The sequence below is a fragment of the Tenebrio molitor genome, chromosome 4 (genome assembly GCF_963966145.1).
Source record: "Tenebrio molitor chromosome 4, icTenMoli1.1, whole genome shotgun sequence".
NCBI lineage: Eukaryota > Metazoa > Arthropoda > Insecta > Coleoptera > Tenebrionidae > Tenebrio > Tenebrio molitor.
In genome coordinates this window covers 20,638,536-20,661,896 of record NC_091049.1, presented here as the reverse complement: position 1 = coordinate 20,661,896, position 23,361 = coordinate 20,638,536, and the positions used below count along the sequence as shown (strand labels likewise).

Here is a 23,361-nt window from a genome sequence, read left to right as displayed (position 1 = left end):
AATGGACGTATGTAGACATTTATTAGAACAAACTTAAAAAGAATAGCATAGGATTTTTGCACAGAACAAAAAAAAAATTAAAAACAACAAAAGCGCAAGTGCTGTTACTGTGACACGTACTGCGCATGATAAAAGGATTTATTCAAAGTGACAAGACAGTATATTGCGATGTTTTCAATATGCCTAACTGCCATCTAGCATTTTGCAAAATGTTTCAGTCATTTAGCAAAATGCAGGTCATTTTGAACAATTGAGAGTTATTATTCAAAGTGACGCTGTTTTGCAAAACGCCTAGGCTTTTTGCAGAAAAATTCTCAATACATTAAGTCGAAAATGAAAACCAAACCGAAACTTATCAAAAAAAGTCGTATACATAGTGCGGACTCTGATTATGGTAAAATTGACGAATATAAAGCAGATTCAACAATTTCTGATTTGTCTTTAGAGGAATATGAGTAAAGAAAAAATATTTTTTTAAATAATCTAGTGAATTGTGATATTAAATTAATTCAGGAAAAAACTGTTAATCAAAACAGCGATGATGAATGGCGTCAAGAACGAAGTATACGTTTAACAGCAAGTAATTTCGGAAAAATATGTAGAATGAAAGATAATATCGGGTGTTTTTTTAATTTCACCTGGCAGTAGGCGTTGAAGAGTCGATTAAACGGGTGATCCGTGATTCATAACCTGTATAGTACGTTCACAAACGACCCTTCAACGCCTACTATGAGGTGAAATAAAAAAAAAAAAAACAGCCGATACAAATACAGCAAATAATGAGGTATTTATATAGCTAAAGAAAAATTCAAAACAATGATAGAGGTTGAGGTTCTTTCTTGTGGTTTATTCGTCGATGAAGAAATCAGTTTTTTAAGAGTTTCACCGGATGGTTTATAGGTTCCGATTCAACTTGAGAAATAAAACGTCCGTTTGCAGCAAGAGATCAAACAATTGAAGAAGCTATCAAAGCGAAAAAGATTAGCTCTTGTACAATCGATCCCACTGAATATACAGGTGAGAGTGATAAAATAATTATATTGAAACCTACGAATGTTTATATGTATCAAGTGCAAGGCCAGTTACATATGACAAAGCGGAATCAGTGTTATTTTGTCGTCTACACAAAAAAAGATTTGAAATATGGAGTAGTCCAAAAAGATGATGACTTTTGGAGCAAATATATGGTACAACAATTAGAGTGTTAAAAAACAGTGTTGCACAAAAAAGTTGTCCAGAGCAAAGAATTTTAACTTTGGGTGAAATTAGTGAACCTATATTTTCAAGAAAGTGTGGGGAGCACAATCACAACAAAACTGAAAACAAAGTCTTAAACAGACAAACTGTTAGCAACAGGATCTAACGAAGAGCAACGGAACATTTTTCAACAAGACCCTCAAAATTAATTCATCTGGAATTATCCCTGGATGTAAACATTCTAGCAACTTTCACAGATAAAGACGTGAAATATACTAGAGATACCATACACAGACAGCGATTAAAACAAACACCAAAATTGCCAAAATGTAAAGAAGATGTGCATGATTATTTAAATTCTGTAATCATTAAAATTGATGGAAAAGAGGAAGATTTTGTCTTAACTAATGACAAAGATAAAAGCATTATAGTTTTTACCTGTCAATCAAATATAGATTTTATGTGTCGTGGTGACATATTTTACGCGGATGGAACGTTTAACTTCTGCACCAAGAAAATTAAGGAAGTGCTGGAAAAAGCAACTACCTTCGGGAGACCTTGTCGTTTTCCGAATCTTGCGTTCCGGTCTAGAAGTGGAACCTCAAATTTTCGGGTGAGGACTCTCGCCTTTCGTTGACGCTTTTCTTATGAGGGTTGTAGAGTTGCGCGTCTGGCGAAACGTGACCGAAGAAGAATTGTTCCAATCGGTAAACGATTTGTTCGAAGGACGAGCTCTGACTTGGTACTGCTCCACTCGACGACTGGCGCTCCCTGGTAGCTCTGCTGCGCAATCAATTTCAGCCTCCCGATTACAACGACAGGTTGTTTGACGAAATTCATCGCCGAACTCAAGGTCCCGACGAGAGTATTGCAATGTTCGCCACGGTTATGGACAGTATGTTCGATCGGGTGACCGTCAAAGTTCCCGAGGCTACGCGTCTCAAAATCATTCTCCCCATACTACCAAAACCAACTGGGTCTGTCTCTCGATCAACTACTCGAGGCGGGTAGGGTATTGGAAGCCAGAAAGGCATCCGTAGCGTCCTACGTTCAGCCGACGCGTCGGAAGGAAGCTTCTTCGTCGAAGAGCTCCACCTCCAGTCCTTTCGACGTCCGGCCCGTAAAGGCCATATCGGGAAAGTGTTGGGAACTGCGGCAAGCCCAATCATTCTTTCCGTTCATGCGCCGAACCCAGGAAGAATTTTTGTTACCGATGTGGGGCTCCTGATTGCACCGTAGCCACGTGCAGTAAGTGCTCGGGAAACGGGACACGGAGGAAGTAGATGGTCGTGTGCATTCCTCCGGTTCTCGTTCGATCATCGACCGCACCAGAATAATTCTAGACTACGTCCTCTCTCATTTACACGGCGATGAGCGTCCCTACTTAAAAGTAAAAATTATGGGAACTCCTATTCTCGGGTTGCTCGACTCTGGAGCTATGCGTACCGTCGTGGGTGGTGTCGGTTGGCGAAAACTGCAAAACTTAGATCTACCTCTTCAGTCAAGCGTCGTTGACTACACGGTTGCCGACGGTCGAGTCTGCAGAAACATGGGTTCTGTTCAGGCTCCGTTTGATCTTTTAACACTTTGGCTACTATGTGTACCATTTTTGGTACACACTCGACCTTTACCTGCAAACTATGTGGCCAGATTTGGTACACATTTCACGACTCAATTTGATCCACTGTGTACCCTGTACGGACACGATTTTCGTAGTTTACAAGGGGATTCTCGATAGTCGTAGTTTGTGAGTAAAGATTGGTGAAGCATTTCGAAAAAAAAATTACAAATGTCGCCTAGGTCACCTTTCTAATGCCTTTCTAACTACAAATGAATATAGACAAACAAAAAATGTTGTAGTTTGTGGGGACATTTTTCAAAATACCCCCGTAGTAGCCAAAGTGTTAAGGAAAATCCGACTCATAGAAATCCACATAGGTAGTACCCGATCTGACGGAAGGGTTGTTGCTGGGAAAATATTTCTGGAAGACAATGGAGGTCGTCCCCGACTTGAGTAAAGACGTCTGGTATTTTTCCTCAGTCTTGGGCCAGACCTTAAAAGCTGCACATTTTCTGTAAAATAGTTTGATTTGTCCAAATACAAAACAAGTTCAAATATCTGAAAGCAAGATATGTGTAAAAACAGACAACCAAGGAAGTAAAGGTACACGAGAATTTCCTTTAAATTTTGAATTTTTCAAAGAAAATGATGAAATTTTTGGAAGTCAGTCTAATATTACACAAACAGCTTCTGTATCATCATTAAGAGGGAGCTTTCCAGCTTTGTCACTGATTCTGAAAGTGAAAAACAAATTTAAAATTTAACAGAATTATCCATGAACAAAACCAAAAAAAAGAAGTCTCGAAAAGAGTGCTCGGCTGGGCCCCGTGCTTGGAAATAGTTGTCGTGCCGGAAAATTCACCTCCCGTACAGTAATGTAAATAACCATTAGTGTAGAAATAATATGGAGAATCCACTGGAAGGCTGCAAACTGATCAAAATGTCGTCGATTAAGTGGAAGAGATCGTTGCAGAAAATCCTCATTCCTCGACACGTATGTCTGATCAAACTAATGTGTCCCACACCAACGTTAGAAGGATTCTGAGTCGTCGCTTACACATGCATCCACACAAAATGTTTGTCGTCCAAGAAATCTTGCCGAGAGGTCACAACAGTCGAATGCAGTATTTCAACAAAAAATAAACAACGAGGACGTTCTCGATCTAAGTTTCTTTACGGACGAATCTTGGTTCCATTTAAGTGGTTATGTCAACAAACAAAATTACCGAACATGGTCTGCTGTCAACCTTCCCAATTTGCTTGAGTTTCCTTTATATCCTGTGAAGATAGGAATACGGTTAGCTGTATCCAGTCGTAGAATCATAGAGCCAATATTCCTCCACGATACAATCAGTGGTTAATGTTGTAGGGAAAAATAATGGTTGCCGCCATTTTTTAGATCGGGTCAGGTCATCCCGATGAATTTGAAAATGGTTACTTTCAGCAAGACGGTAGACGGAGTAACAGCTCATACTAGTCGAGAAAATTTCGGATTTCTTGAACTTGGCCAGCAAGATCACCAGAGCTCACACCGTTAGACTCCTCGATATTTGTCTTTGTTAAAACTTGGGCCTTCAAAGAAATTATCAACAATTTGCAACATCTGAAGGCACAGAACACTGACATGCAACGAGACAACACCGGATATATTGCAGCACATTTTTAATAATACGAAGTATTTTTCGGTCTGCTGGATCCAGCATCGAGTCAGAGGTGAAAACCTATCTTTGCTTTATGACTATTTGATAAACCTCAAACCAACTAGCGTAGAGGCAGAAAGGGCCTTCTTCGCAGCCGGATATACATGCAGTTCTTTAAGAGGTCGGTTGGGATCCTACTTCCAGAAAAGTAAAAAAATCAACAAAAGTGAGCGATTTAATTCTTGAAAATACATCAAGGCTAATATTTTATAACTTCTGCTTCTAATAAGAGTTTTTAACTTTAATCTATAAGTGGGCTAGGCAATGTTATTGTCTAGTGAGAAACTGCGACTACCACGTTAGTTAAATAGTTAAATTAATTACACCAGCTGAATTCGCGCTGGTATGATGTTGGTTCAGCAAAAATCCACCTTGATTGAAACCGTTTTTGGATTGCAATCCCTACCCACGTGCCCGTTTTGCAAGGGCACCCACCCCGCTTGGTCCATGAGCTGCCCAAAATTCAAGGAGTTCGAGATGTCCGAAGACACCTCCGTCCTCCTGTGATAACAGCGATGGGCAACAAGAGCCCCTCATCACCGCCCTGAAATCCATCATGATGAAGATTCTCTTTGACCTCTTCCCCTACAGCGCTCCAAGATCCAAGCCATCTTGGAACAGACTTTTCAGGCCGTCTTCAACGTGAAGACCAAGATCTGCCGCTCAGGGAACAAAATTCTCTTTATCTTCAACCAGTAAAGTGTCACCCCAACATCTTCGAAGAGACTGTCAAGACGCAATGGCGAAAGAATCGTCGTTTATCTAGCCCAATCGTTGCTAAACAGCGGAGAGAGATCATCTTGGACAACTGGTATACTTCCATGAGGCTTGGTGAATTTTTACTCACCCAAAATACGTATCTGACAGGGACAATCCGATCAAATTGAGGAGTTCCAAACGAGTTAAAATTTCCTTTGGAAACCTATCAATCATGTTTCATACGTAAAGATATGCACGTTAGATACAAAGACACAAAGGACGTACATTTATTGACTAGTAAGCACCATGCTGGTTTCTTTGAGAAGAGTCGTTACATGGTTGGAGGAAAATTACAAACATTTAAAAAGCCAGCTCACATAGAATTTTACAACCAAAATATGGGCTCCGTGGATGCAGTAGACCAAGATTTGGAGCCATACATCATCATTACACGTCACGTGTTTTGCTCATGGACTTCACCGGATTTGTGAACTAATTCGGGAAGAGATTCCTGATGTCAATACTTTGATAAGCACTTTCAAGAAAATTCTGCTAAAGGCACCTTTTTGGATGTCGCTATATAAACAAATGTGTCCAAATTTAACTTTACCACCACAACCAGTTATTACCAGATGGGGAACATCGTTGGAAGCTTCTTTTTTTTATTCAAAATATTTTGAAGAAATAAAAAATTTTGTTTCAAACTTACCCGACGATGCGGTAAGCATTAAAGAATGCAAAAAAGTATTAGCCAAGGAAGATTTGCACAATCAATTGCAATTAATTCAAACAAATTTTGAAAAAATCCCCCTATGTATTAAATTTTGCCAAGGTCGAAATATTAAACTTAGTATTTCTTTCAATAAAATCGAGGGATTGTTTGAGGAATTGAAAATGATCGAAGCTCCATTTACGGACAAGTTAAAAAAGAAAACTGACGCAGTAGTTTCACGAAATCCGGATTATCATATGCTAAAACAAATAGCTATGCACACTGGTTTTGTAGATGAACCTACGTACGCAAAATATCAAAGTCTAATCCCCTTTTTTGAATTTGCCCCGGTGACCAGTTGCGACGTTGAAAGGTCTTTTTCAAAATTCAAAGACGTTTTAACCCCTAAGCACTGTAACTTTTCTGAAGATCATTTAGAAAAAAATATAATTATTCACGCTTTCTACAATTACTTCAAAGAAGATTGAGAAGAAAGGTAAGAAACGGTAATAAGTTGAATAATTAAAGGTTTTTCTTCATTGACTGTGTAATGCCAACCAGCTGAATCGTGTTTATATGTGAGCGGGGTATTACGCAAAGTTGTACTGGTCGACTTGTCCGGTACTATCATCAGTTTGTATACAACTCACGTCCTTTGGATTTACTAGGGTTTATAAGAAACATTGAGGAAAAAGGCGCTGCACGCCATTAGAAATAATGGGAAAAAAATACGAGTAGCAGGAAGAAGTTTCAACATTCCAAAATCAACTTTAAGAAAAAAAAATGTCCAAAAAGATGCCCAAACCAAAAGATTAAGTTCTGACATTGTGAAAATTATACTACGGTTTAATACATAAGGAACTCAGAGGGATAGCCGAAAAATATACCTCACACAAAGAACATTTTGATCTAAGGTTAAGACAAGTTGAAGGGACAAGCTTAAACGGAGTTGCTGGATTCAACAAAGGAGGAACAACATTATTTTATTATAATCTTAAGACACTTATGGAAAATGTTTAATTTTAAATATTTAACGTAAGAAAGATGAGTCAAAACTGTTAAGAAGAAAAGCCCAAAGGTCTATAGACGTAAAACCGCAAGAGGTACGTTTGAGTATGCTTTGGAACCTTCGGAGAATATCCTTATGTCCAAATGGAATGATAACAGCGTGGTCACCGTCGCCACTAACGCCGGCTCCATATTTCCATTGGTGAGTGTAAGCAGGTACCCCCAAAAAGAGAAAAAACGAGTTGCAGTTGAACAACCCCAGGTAATAAAAATGTATAACTAGAATATGGGAGGTGTTGACAGGGCCGACCAAAATATAAGCGTATACCGAGTGTCCATACGGGGAAAGAAATGGTATTTCTCATTAATTAGCCACTGCATTGATATGGCGGAGCAAAATGCTTGGCAACTTTATTGAAAGAATGGTGGAAAGTTGGACCATATGAATTTTAGAAGATCTGTTGCGAAGAACCTTTTGGAAACGCACAAAAAAACAACTAAAAAGGGTCCGGTAAGGTCTTCTGAGTCTGAAGCGTAGCACCTCCACCAACGTTGCAACTGCATCACCGAAAATCGCGTGGTGCAAAAGCTACCTTGGCCTATATTGCTGGCTTCATTGGCAGATCGCTTTTGAATAAGTATGGAGGTTGCAACATGTGTAGGGAAATGCTAGTCAACGCTGATGGGACTGTGCCGCTGGAAGTCATTGAAGCCAAAAGATACAGATATCCCAGTTTTTTAAAACCAGGCACCTTTTTATTTTGGGCTACATCTGAGGCAACTACACGGCTCATGCATGCAATTTCCCGATTTTGTTCGAAAAGCAATTTACCTGTATTATGAGAGAATATTTTATCTACTTATATCAATTTCTCTGTTTTCAACTGCAAAGACCATCCATTTTAAGGCAGTAAAGTGTTATCTTTAATCATAAAAACCTTGCTATATGCGTGGATCAAACAAGTTAATTTGGTATTGAATGGTAAAGATGGTAAGTTTCAACTATTTTTAATAATAAACCCTGATCTACGATTAGTTGACCCTGTTAAATTGCACGCAAACAATATGTATTTAAAAAAACAACTTCGTAAGAAAAATAAATAAATGTTTCATTAATGTTTTTTTTTTTCATAGCTTACTTTCGTTGGGAGTATTATCTGCCTGATGTGTAACATTAACAGTTTTTACACTCGTAATTAAAATTCAAACTTATTTTTCATAACTGGAGTAATGTGTTGAGATTAGTTTTCCCCGCAACCACTGGGAGTTTCCTATCTAAGGATATGTGAAAAAAAGATATTGTGGAAAAATTAAAGCTGGATGTACCAAGTGACAGAATTTTGGTAGATGCAAGAAAAGTGGAAAGCTGAAAGATTGAAAGAACTAATTTATTGAATAGACATGACGTGAATTATTTATCTCATAAACATAAAATTGACAAGAAGAGGCATGTGGATGCCAACAGCTCTAAAAGTTCAAGATTGGAATGCTAATGGAAAAACCATGCCCTTTTGTTTAAGAAACAAGGTAATTTATTTTTTATTTATTTCAATAGATAACTCTACCATGGAAGTCAAATTAAGGGAATACCAGAACATAATATGTTTAGAAGGAACACATAGGACAAATAAGAAGAAAATGGAATTAACAATTATGTTGGTGAAGGATGACAGAAATAGAGGATTCCCAGTCGCTTTCTTTTTATCAAATAGGATGGATGAAATTGTACAAGAAGTGTCTTTTATGGCAATAAAAGTGAAATTACCACAAGAAATTAAACCAAGTTATATTTCAATGCCTGGGCTAAAGTGATGGACAACAAACCAAGAAAATTGTTATGTACATGGCATGTGATCAAGAACTGGAACATACAAGGAAAAGCTAAAATAAAAAATTTGGATCTCAAGAAAACGAGGAAATTTAGAGATGAAGACGAACATGAAATAAATGTCCGAACAGCGATTTAAGATGTTATGCCAAAACTACTTTCAAAAATTAGAAGAGGCTGATGAACAAGATTTTTTAAATTACCTTAAACGGCAAACAATTTTTCATAATTATTGTAGATCACAGACTACTACTTATTTTTTTGGTTATTATTTTCAAAGTGAAGAGAGAGTCCAAATGTGGGCTCATTGTTTTAGAAAAAACGATGGGATTAATACAAATATGTCAATAGAAAGTCTAAATAATTTTTTTAAAACCAATCAATTGAAAAGGAATTCGAAAGTCACCATAGATAAGATGTTGCTTACAGGAATTGGTGGATGTGAAAATGTGAATCTTAAAAAAAACAGAACGACCTGATGCAGCAAATTACCAACACAGAATAGTTATGAAGGCTCATAAGAAGGCAGAGTTGATGAAGAAGAACTTTGAGATCACCATTCAGAAAATTCAATTTAGAGAATTTAAGGTATAGTCTTCGCAAAGGGATTCTTTTTATACTGTTTCCTACGATGAGTTATGTGAGAATGAATGTAAACAAAATTTTTGTAGAGTACGTAAGATGTGTGTTCATCCTTACAAGTGTGAATGTTTAGAATATTTGAAAAATACCATGTGCACATGGTCCGTATGTATGATCGAGAAAGGGGTACTAACACTGTTTTAGACGACATTGCAAATTCAATAACTAAAGACTGCTTAGAAATTAATCAGCACCATCAGGAAGAAATGCAACAATTTGTAGAAGAAAACGCACCCAAGAATGACGAGATGCAAACAGATCAGGAAGTAGTCAAGCAGCAAAAAATACTGAAACTGAGACACTTGCTAATTATTTAAGAAGTTTAGACACATTACTTACAAAACTCATGGGAATGTTTCAATCTGACATTCGGAAAGTAGAAGACAAAAAGGAACCAAGAAGTGATATATTTAAGAACGAGAAAGTAGCGAACTTGAAAAAACCGTTTGGACGAAAACGAAGATCTTAACTTTTTTGAACGATTTCGATTAACAAAACCGACTACTTTAAGATAATTAGAACAGATTGAGCATTTATTGCGCCCCCGAAGCAATAGGTAAGCCATTATTTGCAGTTATTTACTTCTCCAAGGAACAAAATTAATAAATCGAAGCACAACAATCTGTGGATCAGTACCGAGAGGAAATTAGTCGGAACATTTATACATACGCAGATATTCACAAAAGAAGACTAACAATAAAGGCCGCGTTTGAAACAGTAAAAGATGAAGAAAGTGTTAATTTCACAGCAAAAATCCGTTCATTTAGACATCTATTGCCTACAATGGGTTTCCGTTGGAAGGAAACATAGGACAAGAGAAAAACATTGGTTGAAAAATCTGATATCAGGGCAAAGGGGTAGAATATTAAAGGAGGATAAAGAAACACAGGGAAGAAGGGTGGAACATAATTTATTGTGATGAAGCATAGCTACACAGTTCGCTCACTTCACCGAAAGCATGGGATGAGGGTTTCAATTGTTTGAAAGCCCCAGTGGCAAAAGGATCACGTCTCATTATTTTGCAGGCAATAGGATTTGTGCCAAATGCACTAACAATTTTTAAATATGTGGTGGTTGTAGACAATGCTTCCTACCACAATGTCCAACGTCTGCACGGAAATGCAGAAGTGGCTGATGGAGAGAGGAATTTTCTTTAAAAAAAAATGTACCAAGGCAGAACTATATGTTATAATTAAAGTCCATAAGCCTGTGCCCAAAATCTAGAAAATAGATCAAATATTGGCGCAGTCTAATATACCAGTACTAAGACAGCCACAATACCATCCGGAACTAAATCCCATTGAGAAAATATGGGCGCTAGTAAAAAAGCATGTGGCAGCATACAACCCAACATTCAAATTGGATGATGTCTGCAAATTAGCAGAAGGCAAGTTTGAAGCAGTTACTGTAGAACAATGGCAGAATATTTGTTCTCATGTGGAGAAAATTGAAGTGGAGTATATGAAAAGAGAATATATAGTGGATGAGGTTGACGACCGAATAATTTCAATTAATGGCGAAGAAAGTGACGATTCTGATTATTTTCTGTCATCAGATGAACAAAAGGTTGAAGAAAATGAACCCGAAAAAGAAGTTCTAGAGGGTAGCTATAGTTCAAATCTAGCTGATTTGGGTTGTGAGTTGTTAACTTAAATAAATACCAACGTTTTAAGAAAGTGTTTAAAAATTTTTTTTTCCTTTCACTAATGGTGTCAATAAGTTAGCCATTTCAGATAACGCTGCAAACGTTAAAAAAGTAACTTCAGTGATTTAAAATGGAGACACTTTGGATGTTACGCACATACCCTAAATTTAATTGTAGGAAATTGACTAAAAACATTACAAGCAACACTAGGAAAAGTCAGTAACATTGTGTCACTTTTCAGAAGAAGTGCGAATGCAAAAAGTAGATCAGATAACATCCAACGCCAACAAGGTAACGAACCCAGAAAACTCACAGATGTGGTCACACGATGGAACTCTACATACCTAATGCTGAGAAGATTTTTAGAATTAGAAGAAACTATTAAACCAACACTAGCCTTAATTGAAGTTTCAGAAAAAGAGAAGCAGAGGGTCAGACTGTCAACAGACATTCGACATATGGAAACAATTGGACCATGCTGTTTCGTCTCAGCCAACAAGGAATCAAAGTTCGCAAGCTCGTGCCTATTGGAGGGTGTTATTTACACATAAAACAATAAATTGTTACATTTGCTATTGAGATTTTAGAATCAATTTAGCCGTGGGCCCTAGGAGGCTAAATAAAATAGCAAAACGCCTGCCGGAAACATAGTGGCAAATAATATCCCAGCCATCATCGACAAACAAAAAGCGGACACTCTTGCGAGATTTTACAGTGACGTACACAACCTTCAACTTGACAACAGACAACAAAACAAAAAGAAATTAAACAAATCGCGGAACTTATACACAAAACGACTTACAAAAACTCAAAACAATACGACAGACAAGCCCCGAAGAAATCCGTACCATTATCAAATTCCTTCCAAATAATAAAGACCGGGTTCAGATAACATCCCCAATGAAGTAATTAAAAACCATCAACTCAATAATCAAACTTCAACATTTCCTCAGACAATGGAAAATAGCAACAGTAGACATCAAAAACCCCAGCAACTACCGCCCCATAAGCCTCCTCACGGGGCTTGCTAAGGTGAGATATGAAGTAATTAATCAGAGACTAAACACATACGACGAACGACTCAACTTGACCAGACAAGAACAGTTTGGATTTAGACCAGGACATTATACAATACAAGTTACGAGAATTGTAGCGGACATAATTACAAACTACAACAAACAAAAAGTGACATCGATGACCCTGCTCGACATACAAAAAGCGTTTGACAGAGTCTGGATTCAAGGACTGATAATAATCAAACTATACATATATACAAAATTCAAATTTACATGGTCAGGCTAATTCAATAATATCTATAGTTTGTCTCAATTCCAAATATCCACCACCTGTTGAGTTACGTTGGCAAAATAAAAATATTTCTAAACTGGGGATTCTTATAACCAAAGTTGGCAATATAATTACATATTTTATAAACATGATTCGAAAACATTAAACTTAGTTCGTAAGTTTATTTTGCTTTTAGAATTTGCGGTAATGAAGTTCTTATGCCACTCAAAATGAGTGGCGTAAGTGTCATTTATCCTACGGGCGTAGATAAAACCACATTCTATATTAAAAACATAAATTTATCACAGTTTCTTTAACAGTGCTAATATTATTACACTGTCCTCATATGAGGTTAACACAGAAACTGTGTAATGTAGAACACACACAAGATGAAGCACAATTGAATACATAATCTAGTAAATTTTTAATCTAGTACTCAAACTGTTGCCAATCTAGTGCACTTACTTGCATTACTAAGCCGGAGCAACACTTGAGAACACCTGGTATGTGTAAAAACAATGAGAAAAGTTAATTCGATGTCTTGGCAATAGTAGAACTACAAGCCAAACATTTATGATGATGACAACATTTATCATGGAGGTAAATATGAAATAGTCTTACAGCTTGTGACAATTGCGAACAGTTAATTTTGTAACTAGCCACATCAAAATTGTAGTCATTTTTACATGTAATACCGTCTCCAATTCGCGGAGCTGTTGCAAGAACACCAATAATACCCAGCCCCACGTATTCATTGAGCCCAGAACCAATTCCTGGACCTTCTCACGTTTGCACCACTCTTCTTAACCCTGAAGTTCACATTGAAGACCTTGTTGAAAGCCCAGAAAACCCTGCACCCATCATTTTTGTTCCAAGTCCAACTGAAATTCCACAGATCCGTAGAAAAAAATGTTACTCCCAAAAAAAAGTGACTAACCATCGGCGCTTACAAAAATGGAGCAACTAAAGCAAGTCCTGGCAGACACCTTACAAGTCATTCGTCAAGTGTCGGACGGAGTTATCTACCAACAACAACCGTCGAGATTCCACGATCTGACCCTTTCAATGAAGACAACGGAGCAGTGAAATGGTGTGAAGAAGTAGATAAGCTCGCTGAAACCTTTCAGTGGAGCGATTGAGAGCTGTTGATCCGAGTTAAAAGAGCGGTCTAGTTGGGGAAATTAGAGAGAAATTAGAGTAACGGTTTCTTGTTGTTAACCTAGAAAACAACTCTTCGATTTCGGCAGTTTACAGACATTTGCTGTAATTATAAGCAACAATTTATTTATTTATCCGAATACTCTTATTTACCTATTGTAAATTAAAAATTACTGCCAGTCATTAGAAATATTTATTTATGTTTTAAAGTAAGAGGTGGTTTCCACAAGGGTGGAAAGGTCACTCAAGTGTTATTTCCGAGTAAATGATTATAATTGATTATTATTAATCTCACTTTTGTGTGTCTACGTAAGCTTATAGGTTATCAATTGGGAAAACCAGGAGCATGACCCTATAATCAACGATAAATTGAAAGAGTATCAGATGTTTGGTTCATTGAAATATACGGGGTCATTCAAACAACAGTATAAGGTTGTGAAATGTAATTTGGCTTGCGTGTTAGGCTAGTACTATTGTGTGAATAAGGTTGTGTAGAGACCGTGCAAAATTGTTGCTTAATTTTTCCTTTACATATTTGAGAAGACTTGAAGTTGTTATAACAAACGTCCACTCTACCTTTTATAAAGTCCTTGTAATCCATCACTGCAAACAGAGAAATCTTGTTATTCAGCAGAGTGATCGAGACGGTTTCACAAACGAATTAAACCAAATATGTATGCGAGAAGTCTTATTAAATTGTCCCACTTCTGTTTCATTGTTACACAAGAAAGAATCAGTGGTATGTCTTGAGATAGATTCTCAAGTGCTACTTAAAGGATCCCACAAACCAACGCGGTGGCGGTAGCGGCCGCGGTGGCGATCAGATGTTACAATACACTTGTAGTGTTCCTGTTCAGACAGGAGCGATCTGGCGATAACTTCAGCGGTAATTTGCAGCGTTCACAATCGCGGTGGCGTTCAAACGCGTCCTGCTACATTTGACCGCGGCACGCGCTGATTGTTTTCGTGATTATTGCACAAAAATGTCGATCACAACCGAAAAACTTATTGAAAATGTAAAAAATTATAAAATTCTATATGATCTTTCTCATCCAGAATATAAAAATAATCGAAGAAAAAATAAAACGTGGGATGAAATAGGAGCCCTGTTAAACACTGACGGTGAGTACCTATTCATTACTAATAAAATGTACAATAGGTATTTTATATTTATTTTTGGAGATGCAAGTAATTATCTACAATTCAATGCGAAGTGTTAACACGAATTAGCAATTATTATTGTCTATTGAAGTAATTAGTAAATCTTTCGCGAACTTCAAAAGCGAAATTCGTTGCTCTTCGTCCATCAATTGGTAAGGGAGCAAAACCGTCCACTATTGGTTCATACGGGTCTAACAAGTGAAGAAAATGCTGATCAGATTTTTTGACTCGTAAATAGTTGTGTAGAACACATGCTGCATTTACAATCTGTTTTGTAGTCTCCACCTTAACTTCAATAGGCCTAAAAAATACTCTCCATTTCTGAGTTAAAATTCCAAAAGCATTTTCCACTACACGTCTAGCACGACATAATCCCTTGTTGAAGTTCTCCTTTCTGTTGTCATGTCGTACTTGTCTATATGGATATGGACGCATCAAATATAGAGATAGTGTAAAGGCTTCGTCACCGACAAGTACACAAGGGGTAGCTTCATTCTGCCCTGCTAGTGGTCGACTTGGTGGAAGATCAAATGTGCCACTAGCAAACCTTTGCCCCATTTTTGACACCTCGAAAATTCCTCCATCACTATTTTACCATACGCACCGACATCGATACAACTGAATTTATAATCTGGGTCCACAATAGCGAGTAAAACGATAGAAAATTTATGTAAGTAGCAAAAATGATTTGAGCCAGTTTTGTTAGGGCATTTTATGGTTACATGTTTGCCATCAATGCTTCCGATACAGTTTGGAAAGTGCCACTTTTCTTGAAATCCAGATATTGCTTTCTCCCATATTTCTGCAGTAGGTTGAGGCATGTATGTAGGTTGAAGCCTTTGCCAGATTACATCACATACTTCGGCAACAATGCTACTTACTGTGGAAAAACCCCTGCGAAAACTATGACCGATAGTGCTAAAAGAATCCCCTGTAGCCAGAAACCTGAAAAACAAAAACATACGTATAGGTACTAATTTAAATTGAAGATCATTCCCTTGAATTAGGTATTAGTAGTTCACTAATTTCTCCATTAGCAGAAACACAGAAATAAAACACACCGGTCGACTTAATAAAACATTTCTGGGTCCCTACCCTATTGGATACATTAATCAACTAGGTACTTATAGGTACTAATTTATTTTCAGGTGATACTTTGAAGAAAAAATGGAAAAATTTGCGCGATTGTTATGCCAAACACTTACGATCAGAAGTTGTTACTCACACTGGTCAAGAACGAAAAATCCTCGATCGCTACAAAACATGGCCGTGGGCGAAGCAAATGGAAATATTTAAGCCTTTTTTGCAATTTGCTAGTACAAATACTAATGTAGCTAACGTACCAGGTGGATATGAGACAATCCCGTTGCAAAGTGAGGGTGAAGAGGTTCTACGATCTGACAATGCAGGCGCCGATACAGTTTCCCAAAACGAAGACGACCTTTTTCATGGGGGACCACTATCGCCAAACGCTTCCATAATAACTAATGCTCCAGTAACTAGCACACAAACTGTAGTCACTCAAACAACTAACACATCAGACACTGCTAGAACAAAAACTCCAGTCACTCCTAGAACCAACACTTCTCAAAGAAACAGTACTACTCGAAAGAGGCGATTAGAGGAGCAAACCCAGACGCCAACCTCAATTGATAAAGTTATAGCATATTTCGACAAAAAACCTTGCAACAATACACAAGCGGCGTATGATGACGTAGATGTAATATTTTTAAGTTACGCAAAAACTTTGAAAACATTTTCGCCAAGACGTCAAACTATGACAAAGTTCAAAATAGCCCAATTGCTCATGGAAGAAGAACTAAATCAACAAGCGGAAGACGGATACACCACCACTACAGTCAGTGTACATCCTGGCCCATCTTCTACGGAGACATCTGCTATGACTATAAACTCTCCTGTCTCAGAATCAGATTATACTCAAATGACATACTCGTCCAGCGACACCAATGATCATACTACTCAAGGTGTGGCTACTAGTGCCTCCTTCTACGAGGGATTTTCAGAGTCTCTTCATTATTAATCCAATTAATGTATTGTTTAACCCGACTAATTAATAAATAAGTTGCATTAATCTAAGAATATATTACGACTACAAAATGATTTTCTACCTTAGTGTGACTGTCAGACGTTCCACTGGTTCGATGGGTTCCCGATAATTAGTGCACTGCTTTTGTATATCATCTTTGATAAGATTTAAAAGTTCATCAAAACATTCGAAGTTCATTCGAAAATATAAGAAAAATCTTTCCTCATCATTTCGAAGGAGTGGGTATAATGTGTGAAATTCACCGTCCTTCCGGCGGACCATATTAATTTCATGCACCCATTTCCTTGTTTTCCTGAATTTAATTAAAACAACAAAATAATTACATCGTTCGGTACTTACCTTATATTTTCGGCGTCTTCTAAGAGTGCAGTCAAAACTAGAAACTCTTCAGATTCACATTCACAGGAAGCCATATTGATATCAACACTAAAAAAAAAAACAAATGCGACTGCGATCCAGCGAACAAATCGCTTTGGTTTGAATGCTACTGATCGCGATCGCAATCGCCACCGCGGCCGCTACCGCCACCGCAGCCGCCACCGCGTTGGTTTGTGGGATCCTTAACCCTTTAGCTCACAGTGTACACATATTTTGTATATTTCTTATACAGGGTTATTCTAAATGATTGTAGTTGAAGCAAGCCATGCTCATGTTATCAAATTTTTGTCACCTCATTTTGAACTGTCAGTTTTTGTCACTGTCACTGTCATTTTTTAGGTGAAAAATGCGATGATGAGAATTGTATTTATTTCTTTTTAAATTAACGATCGAATCTATCAATACTGAGTTGTTTAACTCCTCTGTGTGAACGGTGTATATTCACTTATTCACATTATTTTGGAAATTTTTATAGGGAGCGGCAACCATTAATTTTATGTTCAGTTTTTACGCCAACTTGGACTACAATAATTTAGAATAACTTTATATAAAATTAAAGCAGTTTTACCCGTTATCTCATCATGGTAATTATCATGTAAATGCTTTACGAGTATATCCCATAAAAGAAGGTTAGTAGAACTGACTAATTTGTGTAGTATGTTGCCTCGTTGCCATTTAAAACAATAGTTTGAATTTTTTCCCCCGCAAGAGTTACTTGTGACGTCATAAATTAGGGGTTACTCAAAGACACCTGCAACAGCTGATATTTGTGATGCTTGGACCTCACAGCGCATTAATGCATTGTTCTCAAAGATGAAAATTCAGACTGAAAAATCGTTTAAGGGGTTTTTGTACGACTTGTCCAATGATAAATCTTTTCTGGGACATGTACCCTGAAGTAAGAAGCGAGATAATGCGGGATCCCGAATTTCGGGATCCCGGACCAATATTTGGTCCCAAAAATCCCGGGATTGGAGATCATTAATCCCGGGATTTTCGGGATTGGCATAGATATTAAGTAGGCACAAATACATGGTGTTGGTACATTTAATATATAATGCTATACACTTTAAAACGCTAATGAAGGATAAAAGGAAATATTTTGTTCGTGACTGTACCTGCTACCGTGCTACCATTATGCGTGCTTGCACATACCTACAAGTTTAAACGAGTTTGTCCGTCTGAACAACACGTTCTGTGAACAACACTCTCAACTTGTCACTGTACTGACACTGTGTTAGTTTAGTCAGACTTATGACTCATAATGCATTAAACTTTTACGACAGAGTCTGTCGATCACGCATTAGGTGTTCCCTCACTAGAATAAAACCCAAAAAAAAACACCCAATAAACTCCACGGAGCTTACGAACCTTGGGTTCTATTCACTCTATTCACTCAAAATTTTTGAGTTAATTTTACGTCGCGAGTTACTTTTCCCCCCGCCCCTCAATTTTCAACGAGGCAACCTACCATACAAATTAGTCAGTTCTACCAACTTTGCCATAAAACAGTTGTGCTGCCATCTAGGAATAGGTTAAAAAAAACTTATAAACACTTCTATTTTACTTTGCATATAAATTATTAGTACCTCTTGCAGCGCTCTATTTTATTGTCGTTTTTTGCTGTACAACTGACAGTGAGAAGTGGAAAAAAAATGTTTGTTAAAAAAAATAGTGATTTTGTGGACGTAAACAACCGAACGCATTTTGTTAATATTTATTGTGCATTTGACATAACAATTTCGTACACTAAGGTGTACATTGTGAGTAAACGGTATCAAGGAAAGTGGTAAATATAACCTCACTTTTTTTTATATTTACTGAAATAAAGACAAGGAACTCTTGGAGTTAATTGAGGCACGTATATCTGCTGAGTGATGATAATGATGACGGGTGGGAAAGCGATGATGGACCTGTTGATGGTATAATTTCACCTAAGGCAAACCTATAACCCATATTATTATTTTTTATCGTCTAGATATTCATGGGGAAGAAGAATTCGATGAGAAAGAGGTTTCAAGTTTACAAGAACATCCAGGAGGATTCTCCCAAGAACCTAGCGAGGTTTCCGAACCACAACCAGGATCATCATCATCGAAACAGACAAATAAGTCTAGAATACATGCCTTTTTTGAGAAAAATTAACAAAAAAAGATTATTATCAAATGGCGACAATCAATTACTTATTTAACGCCAAAAATTAAATGGTATCAGCAACCTGCTGGCAACATTGTGGAATTGTCCAATTTATTATTTTATGCAAAGAGATTTTTGTGCTTATGGCAGAGAAAACAAATTTGTATGTTGTGCAAAAACAGATAAAATTTGCTGCCATCAATGTCGAAGAATTAAAATAATCTGTAGGCATGCATATCTTGATAGGCAATTTACACTACCCACGATTGCCATTTTATTGGGATGCCAAATTATGCATTCCAACGATTGCAGACCATATGCCCACCACAAATCGATTTTACAAATTGAAACAACATGTTCATTTTGTGAATATTGAAGAAAATACTCCAGGTAGTAAAGATAGGATCTGGAAAGTGCGACCATTATATGATTCAATAAGGGCTAAATGTTTCCCTTCCATTAGAAAGTAAGCTCAGCATAGACGAACAAATGGGCCCTTTCAAACGTTTTACTACTTACTAAGGACCTTTCCTTTACGCAGGATGGGAGGGAGAAAATCGCATCATGGCAACACGTCTTAGACGCTTACCGCGTTGATCAATAAATGGGTTTGTACAGCCAATTTGTAAAGCTTACAGATGAACATATCTTGGCTGATAAAATAAAGAAAATGAGCGTGCGACATTGTACGCAAGTTTTCAGCCATAAAGTTGCAAGCGCAATAAAGACCAGGGCATTAATCAGCCAGGAGTTGCAGCTTAGTTCACAATATTATCTAGACCCGGCAGCCTCCGACACGAGTGAACTTTTGCTGTTTTTTGACCAATTATTTGACAGCGTGAATGGAAGTCAGTTTAAGAGTCAAGACGGGAAAACGTTGCGCAGTGCAGTGACTGATGCCACAAACCACATTCCTTTTTGTGAGTCGTCCATTGTTACATTGAAGTCGATGTATTTTACCGCTCCAGGTTCCACCAAACCCGTAAGGACCCAATCTTCGAAGAATTGGATTTTCACTTTCCAGAGTTTTATTTATTTGTGGAGAAAAGTTAGGAGCATTGGATTTAAATTCCTAACTCCAAGGGCCTTGAATCAGGATCCCTTGGAAAATTTCTTTTCCTGTGTAAGGGGCTATGGCGCAGCAAATTCAAAACCCACACCTACTTCACTTGTCCACACCACTAAGGCACTGCTGGTGAACAATTTGGTCACTCCTCGTGCCAGTGGAGCCAATTGTAAAGATGATGGGTCACTTTCATATTTGGACAACTTGAAAACTTTTTTGAACACTGAAGTTGCCATCACAGAGACTCCTTTGGTGTTGGCTCCAGTTTACCCCCCTGAAGAGAATGTCCAACTTCCCGATGAAGATAAGATGGATTTGGGAACAGCATGTGTCTGGTGAGATTGGCAAAAAATTAAGAAAAAAATCGTCTGCGTGCCAATCCTGTCAAGTTAATCTAGAAACAGAAGAAGACTTACCAGAACATATGCTGATTCGGGTAAGAGAGTGTGTTCCAAATGCTCTAGTGCATCCCAGTGTTGAGTTGTCACAGGCTGTAGATTGGACAACAAGACTTTTTTTTCTGTGTTGCCACGTATGATAACAACATACAACATTAAAAAAACGTTTGTTAAATAGGATTGATATAAATTCGCCAAATTTTTGCAAAACTTTTTCGTGCAGAGCATTCCGTCTCGAACACGGAATCGTTTTAAGAATTATTTTAAATCTTGTGCTGTATTTTTATATTAGTACGGTTAATAATATTTTTTTAGAATCTGCGTCTCTAATAGGTCTATTATTGTATTCAATTTGGAGTCGTTTATGGCTATCACTTAAAGCACTCGTAGTTTAATAGATCTCAAAGAAAATTGTTATCAATATTTCAGTGTATTATTTATTGGCGTCCAGCGTACGATCCGAGCTCGGTCCCGTGCCTTGGCCTCCCGCGGAACCATCTTGCTGCGAGGCTCCGGTTGCGCTCGCGAGGGTGTCCGGATGTCCTCTTCGGCTGCCATTCAACGGTCAGCTCAGAACTGGCACGGACCGGGGAAATCCGACTGTCTAATTAAAACAAAGCATTGCGATGGCCCCAGCGGGTGTTGACGCAATGTGATTTCTCCCCAATGTCAACGTGAAGAAATCAAGCAACCGCGGGTTCCCCCTATTCGGCATTGAGGGATACGGCGGGGCCGTCGCTTGAGGTGTCGGACACTGGCTTCCCGGGTAGGGCTGTCAGATGTTTTTCAGTGTCCGAGACGAGACCCGGTGCAGACCACACGGCGTAGTCCCCTAAAACTTGTTTGTTCGATTTGCGGGCAATTTGCTGCGGGTGGCTCTATCCCAGGTTCTCTGGGCAATGAGGACCGCAGAGAAACTAAGAGGTGTGGTAGAGCCTTGTTTATAGCTTGCTATTTCCGGGATCCAACGTTGTGGGGGCAACCTTGCTAACATAAGTACGGGCTGGTGCCCCCTCAACGGTGTCGGCCTCTTAGTGGCGTGGCTCGCTTAGGTTGGTTTTCAGTGGCTTGTGTTCGCTTGTGCGCGCATGGGCCATAAGTGGGGGGATAGCCTCCGATATATCCCATCCCAGCCGTCCTGTGAAGGCGTGCAAGCGATCCTAGAGAGAGGTGTCGGGCCCGCCTCAGGAGTCTAGTATCCGAGCTTAGTACTGCCGCATTGGCAGGCGATTGAGGTGTCGGATAGGCGGTGCGTTTCTGATCCAGGGCCGAGACTGGTGAAGGGCGTGCTGCTACTCTAGTATTCGAGCCTAGACCGATGTGGGACGGTCCATGCTACGGGATTAGGCAAAAGAAGAGTGTTCTATGTTTAGACCTCGTCGGAGTCGGCGTTGTCGCGACCTGAGATCTCCGTCTACGAAGTGTATGATTGTACGGGCCATGCTGGTGTTTTACGCGGACATGGTTATAAGGGTTTTCTACCCCGGTTCATGCACCGAATACGGCAGCTAGGGAAGCGTCTCCGCGGCAGGCACCTACTGAGCAAGCCTGGGGGGCCTAACCGCCCCCCAGACCCCCTGGTGGTGGTCGTAACTCTCTTTTGAAGTGGGGTTGCTCCGCCCACCGAACCTTCATGAGGCGAGTGTGGAAGAGTGGTGCCACCGCGCGATTCCGGAGGGCCGATCCACACTGATATTACTATGGACTGGGCGGCGTGCTTCGCCTGCCGCCTCACCTTCCCGTCCATCCGGAGGAGGAAATGTTTCGTATCGTACACCAATTTAATTTTGTTCATATACATTACATTTTAATATTGTATTATTCTATATCTATTCATTGACTGCTTGCACTGCAAGCTTATATCAGCAGAACCCTGGTTTTGTATAATAGGGAATCTGTAAATATAATATAATGTAATCCTTTTACTAGCTTTCTCAAATGTTCACTACTAGTGAAAACTAGAAATGTTTATCACATGCTTATGTTGAATAAATTGTTTAATAGCCAAATGCCTCGTCATCTAATTAGTGACGCGCATGAATGGATTAACGAGATTCCCACTGTCCCTACCTACTCTCCTACTCAGTTTCGATCGAGCGGTCGAAGAGAGCGGACGTGTCTTAGTGCAGTTCGCTGTTATCGTTGCAAAATCGAAGCGTTTTTGGCTGAAATTGTGTTTAAAGTGTTGATTCTTGTGCCTTGTGTGCCGGGATACAGCTTGAAACCATTTTAGTGGAGATTGGGTGAGATTAAATTTGTTTTTTACACAAAAACAGTCGACCACGTGGAAGCGGAGGTTAGGACGCCACAACGGGCAGAGAAACGGCCCGAGAACTCGAAAAGCAGCTCTGCTGTTAGTCTTGGAAAATTGGAGAGCACGAGGGCCGGGAAACGAAGGAAGGGTAGGAAATTTTCGAATTAAATAATTTTCAGGTGCACGTGGTGACTCGACACCATCTTGACGGCGTACCCGACCGCGTCAGCGCCACCAAGCAGGAAAACCGATAACTACAGGTAGAAACCTGTAAGAATAGAAATTTGCACGGGAGACAAGCCACTTATCGACGGGAAGTCGAATCAGGAGTCGGACACTAACCCCAAGGTTGGTAGAACTGACTAATTTGTATAATAGGTTGCCTCGTTTCCATTTAAAGCAATAGTCTGAATTTTTTCCCCCCGCAAAAGTTACTCGTGACGTCACAGTGTACTAAACTTTT

At 38.8% G+C, this 23,361-nt stretch overlaps 1 protein-coding gene and 1 long non-coding RNA gene across 2 annotated transcripts in view; one reads left to right on the top strand and one right to left on the bottom strand.

The window, feature by feature from the left end:
* The window catches only part of LOC138128130 (uncharacterized), a 68,263-nt gene that overhangs the window by 19,157 nt on the left and 25,745 nt on the right, over positions 1-23,361 (bottom strand). The gene's annotated exons all lie outside the window — the stretch shown is intronic.
* Positions 13,887-16,700, top strand: LOC138128829 (serine-rich adhesin for platelets-like). The gene is made up of 2 exons (XM_069045030.1): positions 13,887-14,559; positions 15,747-16,700. Exons 1-2 carry the CDS (start codon positions 14,421-14,423, stop codon positions 16,637-16,639), a joined length of 1,032 nt encoding a protein of 343 aa, XP_068901131.1. The 5' UTR covers positions 13,887-14,420; the 3' UTR covers positions 16,640-16,700.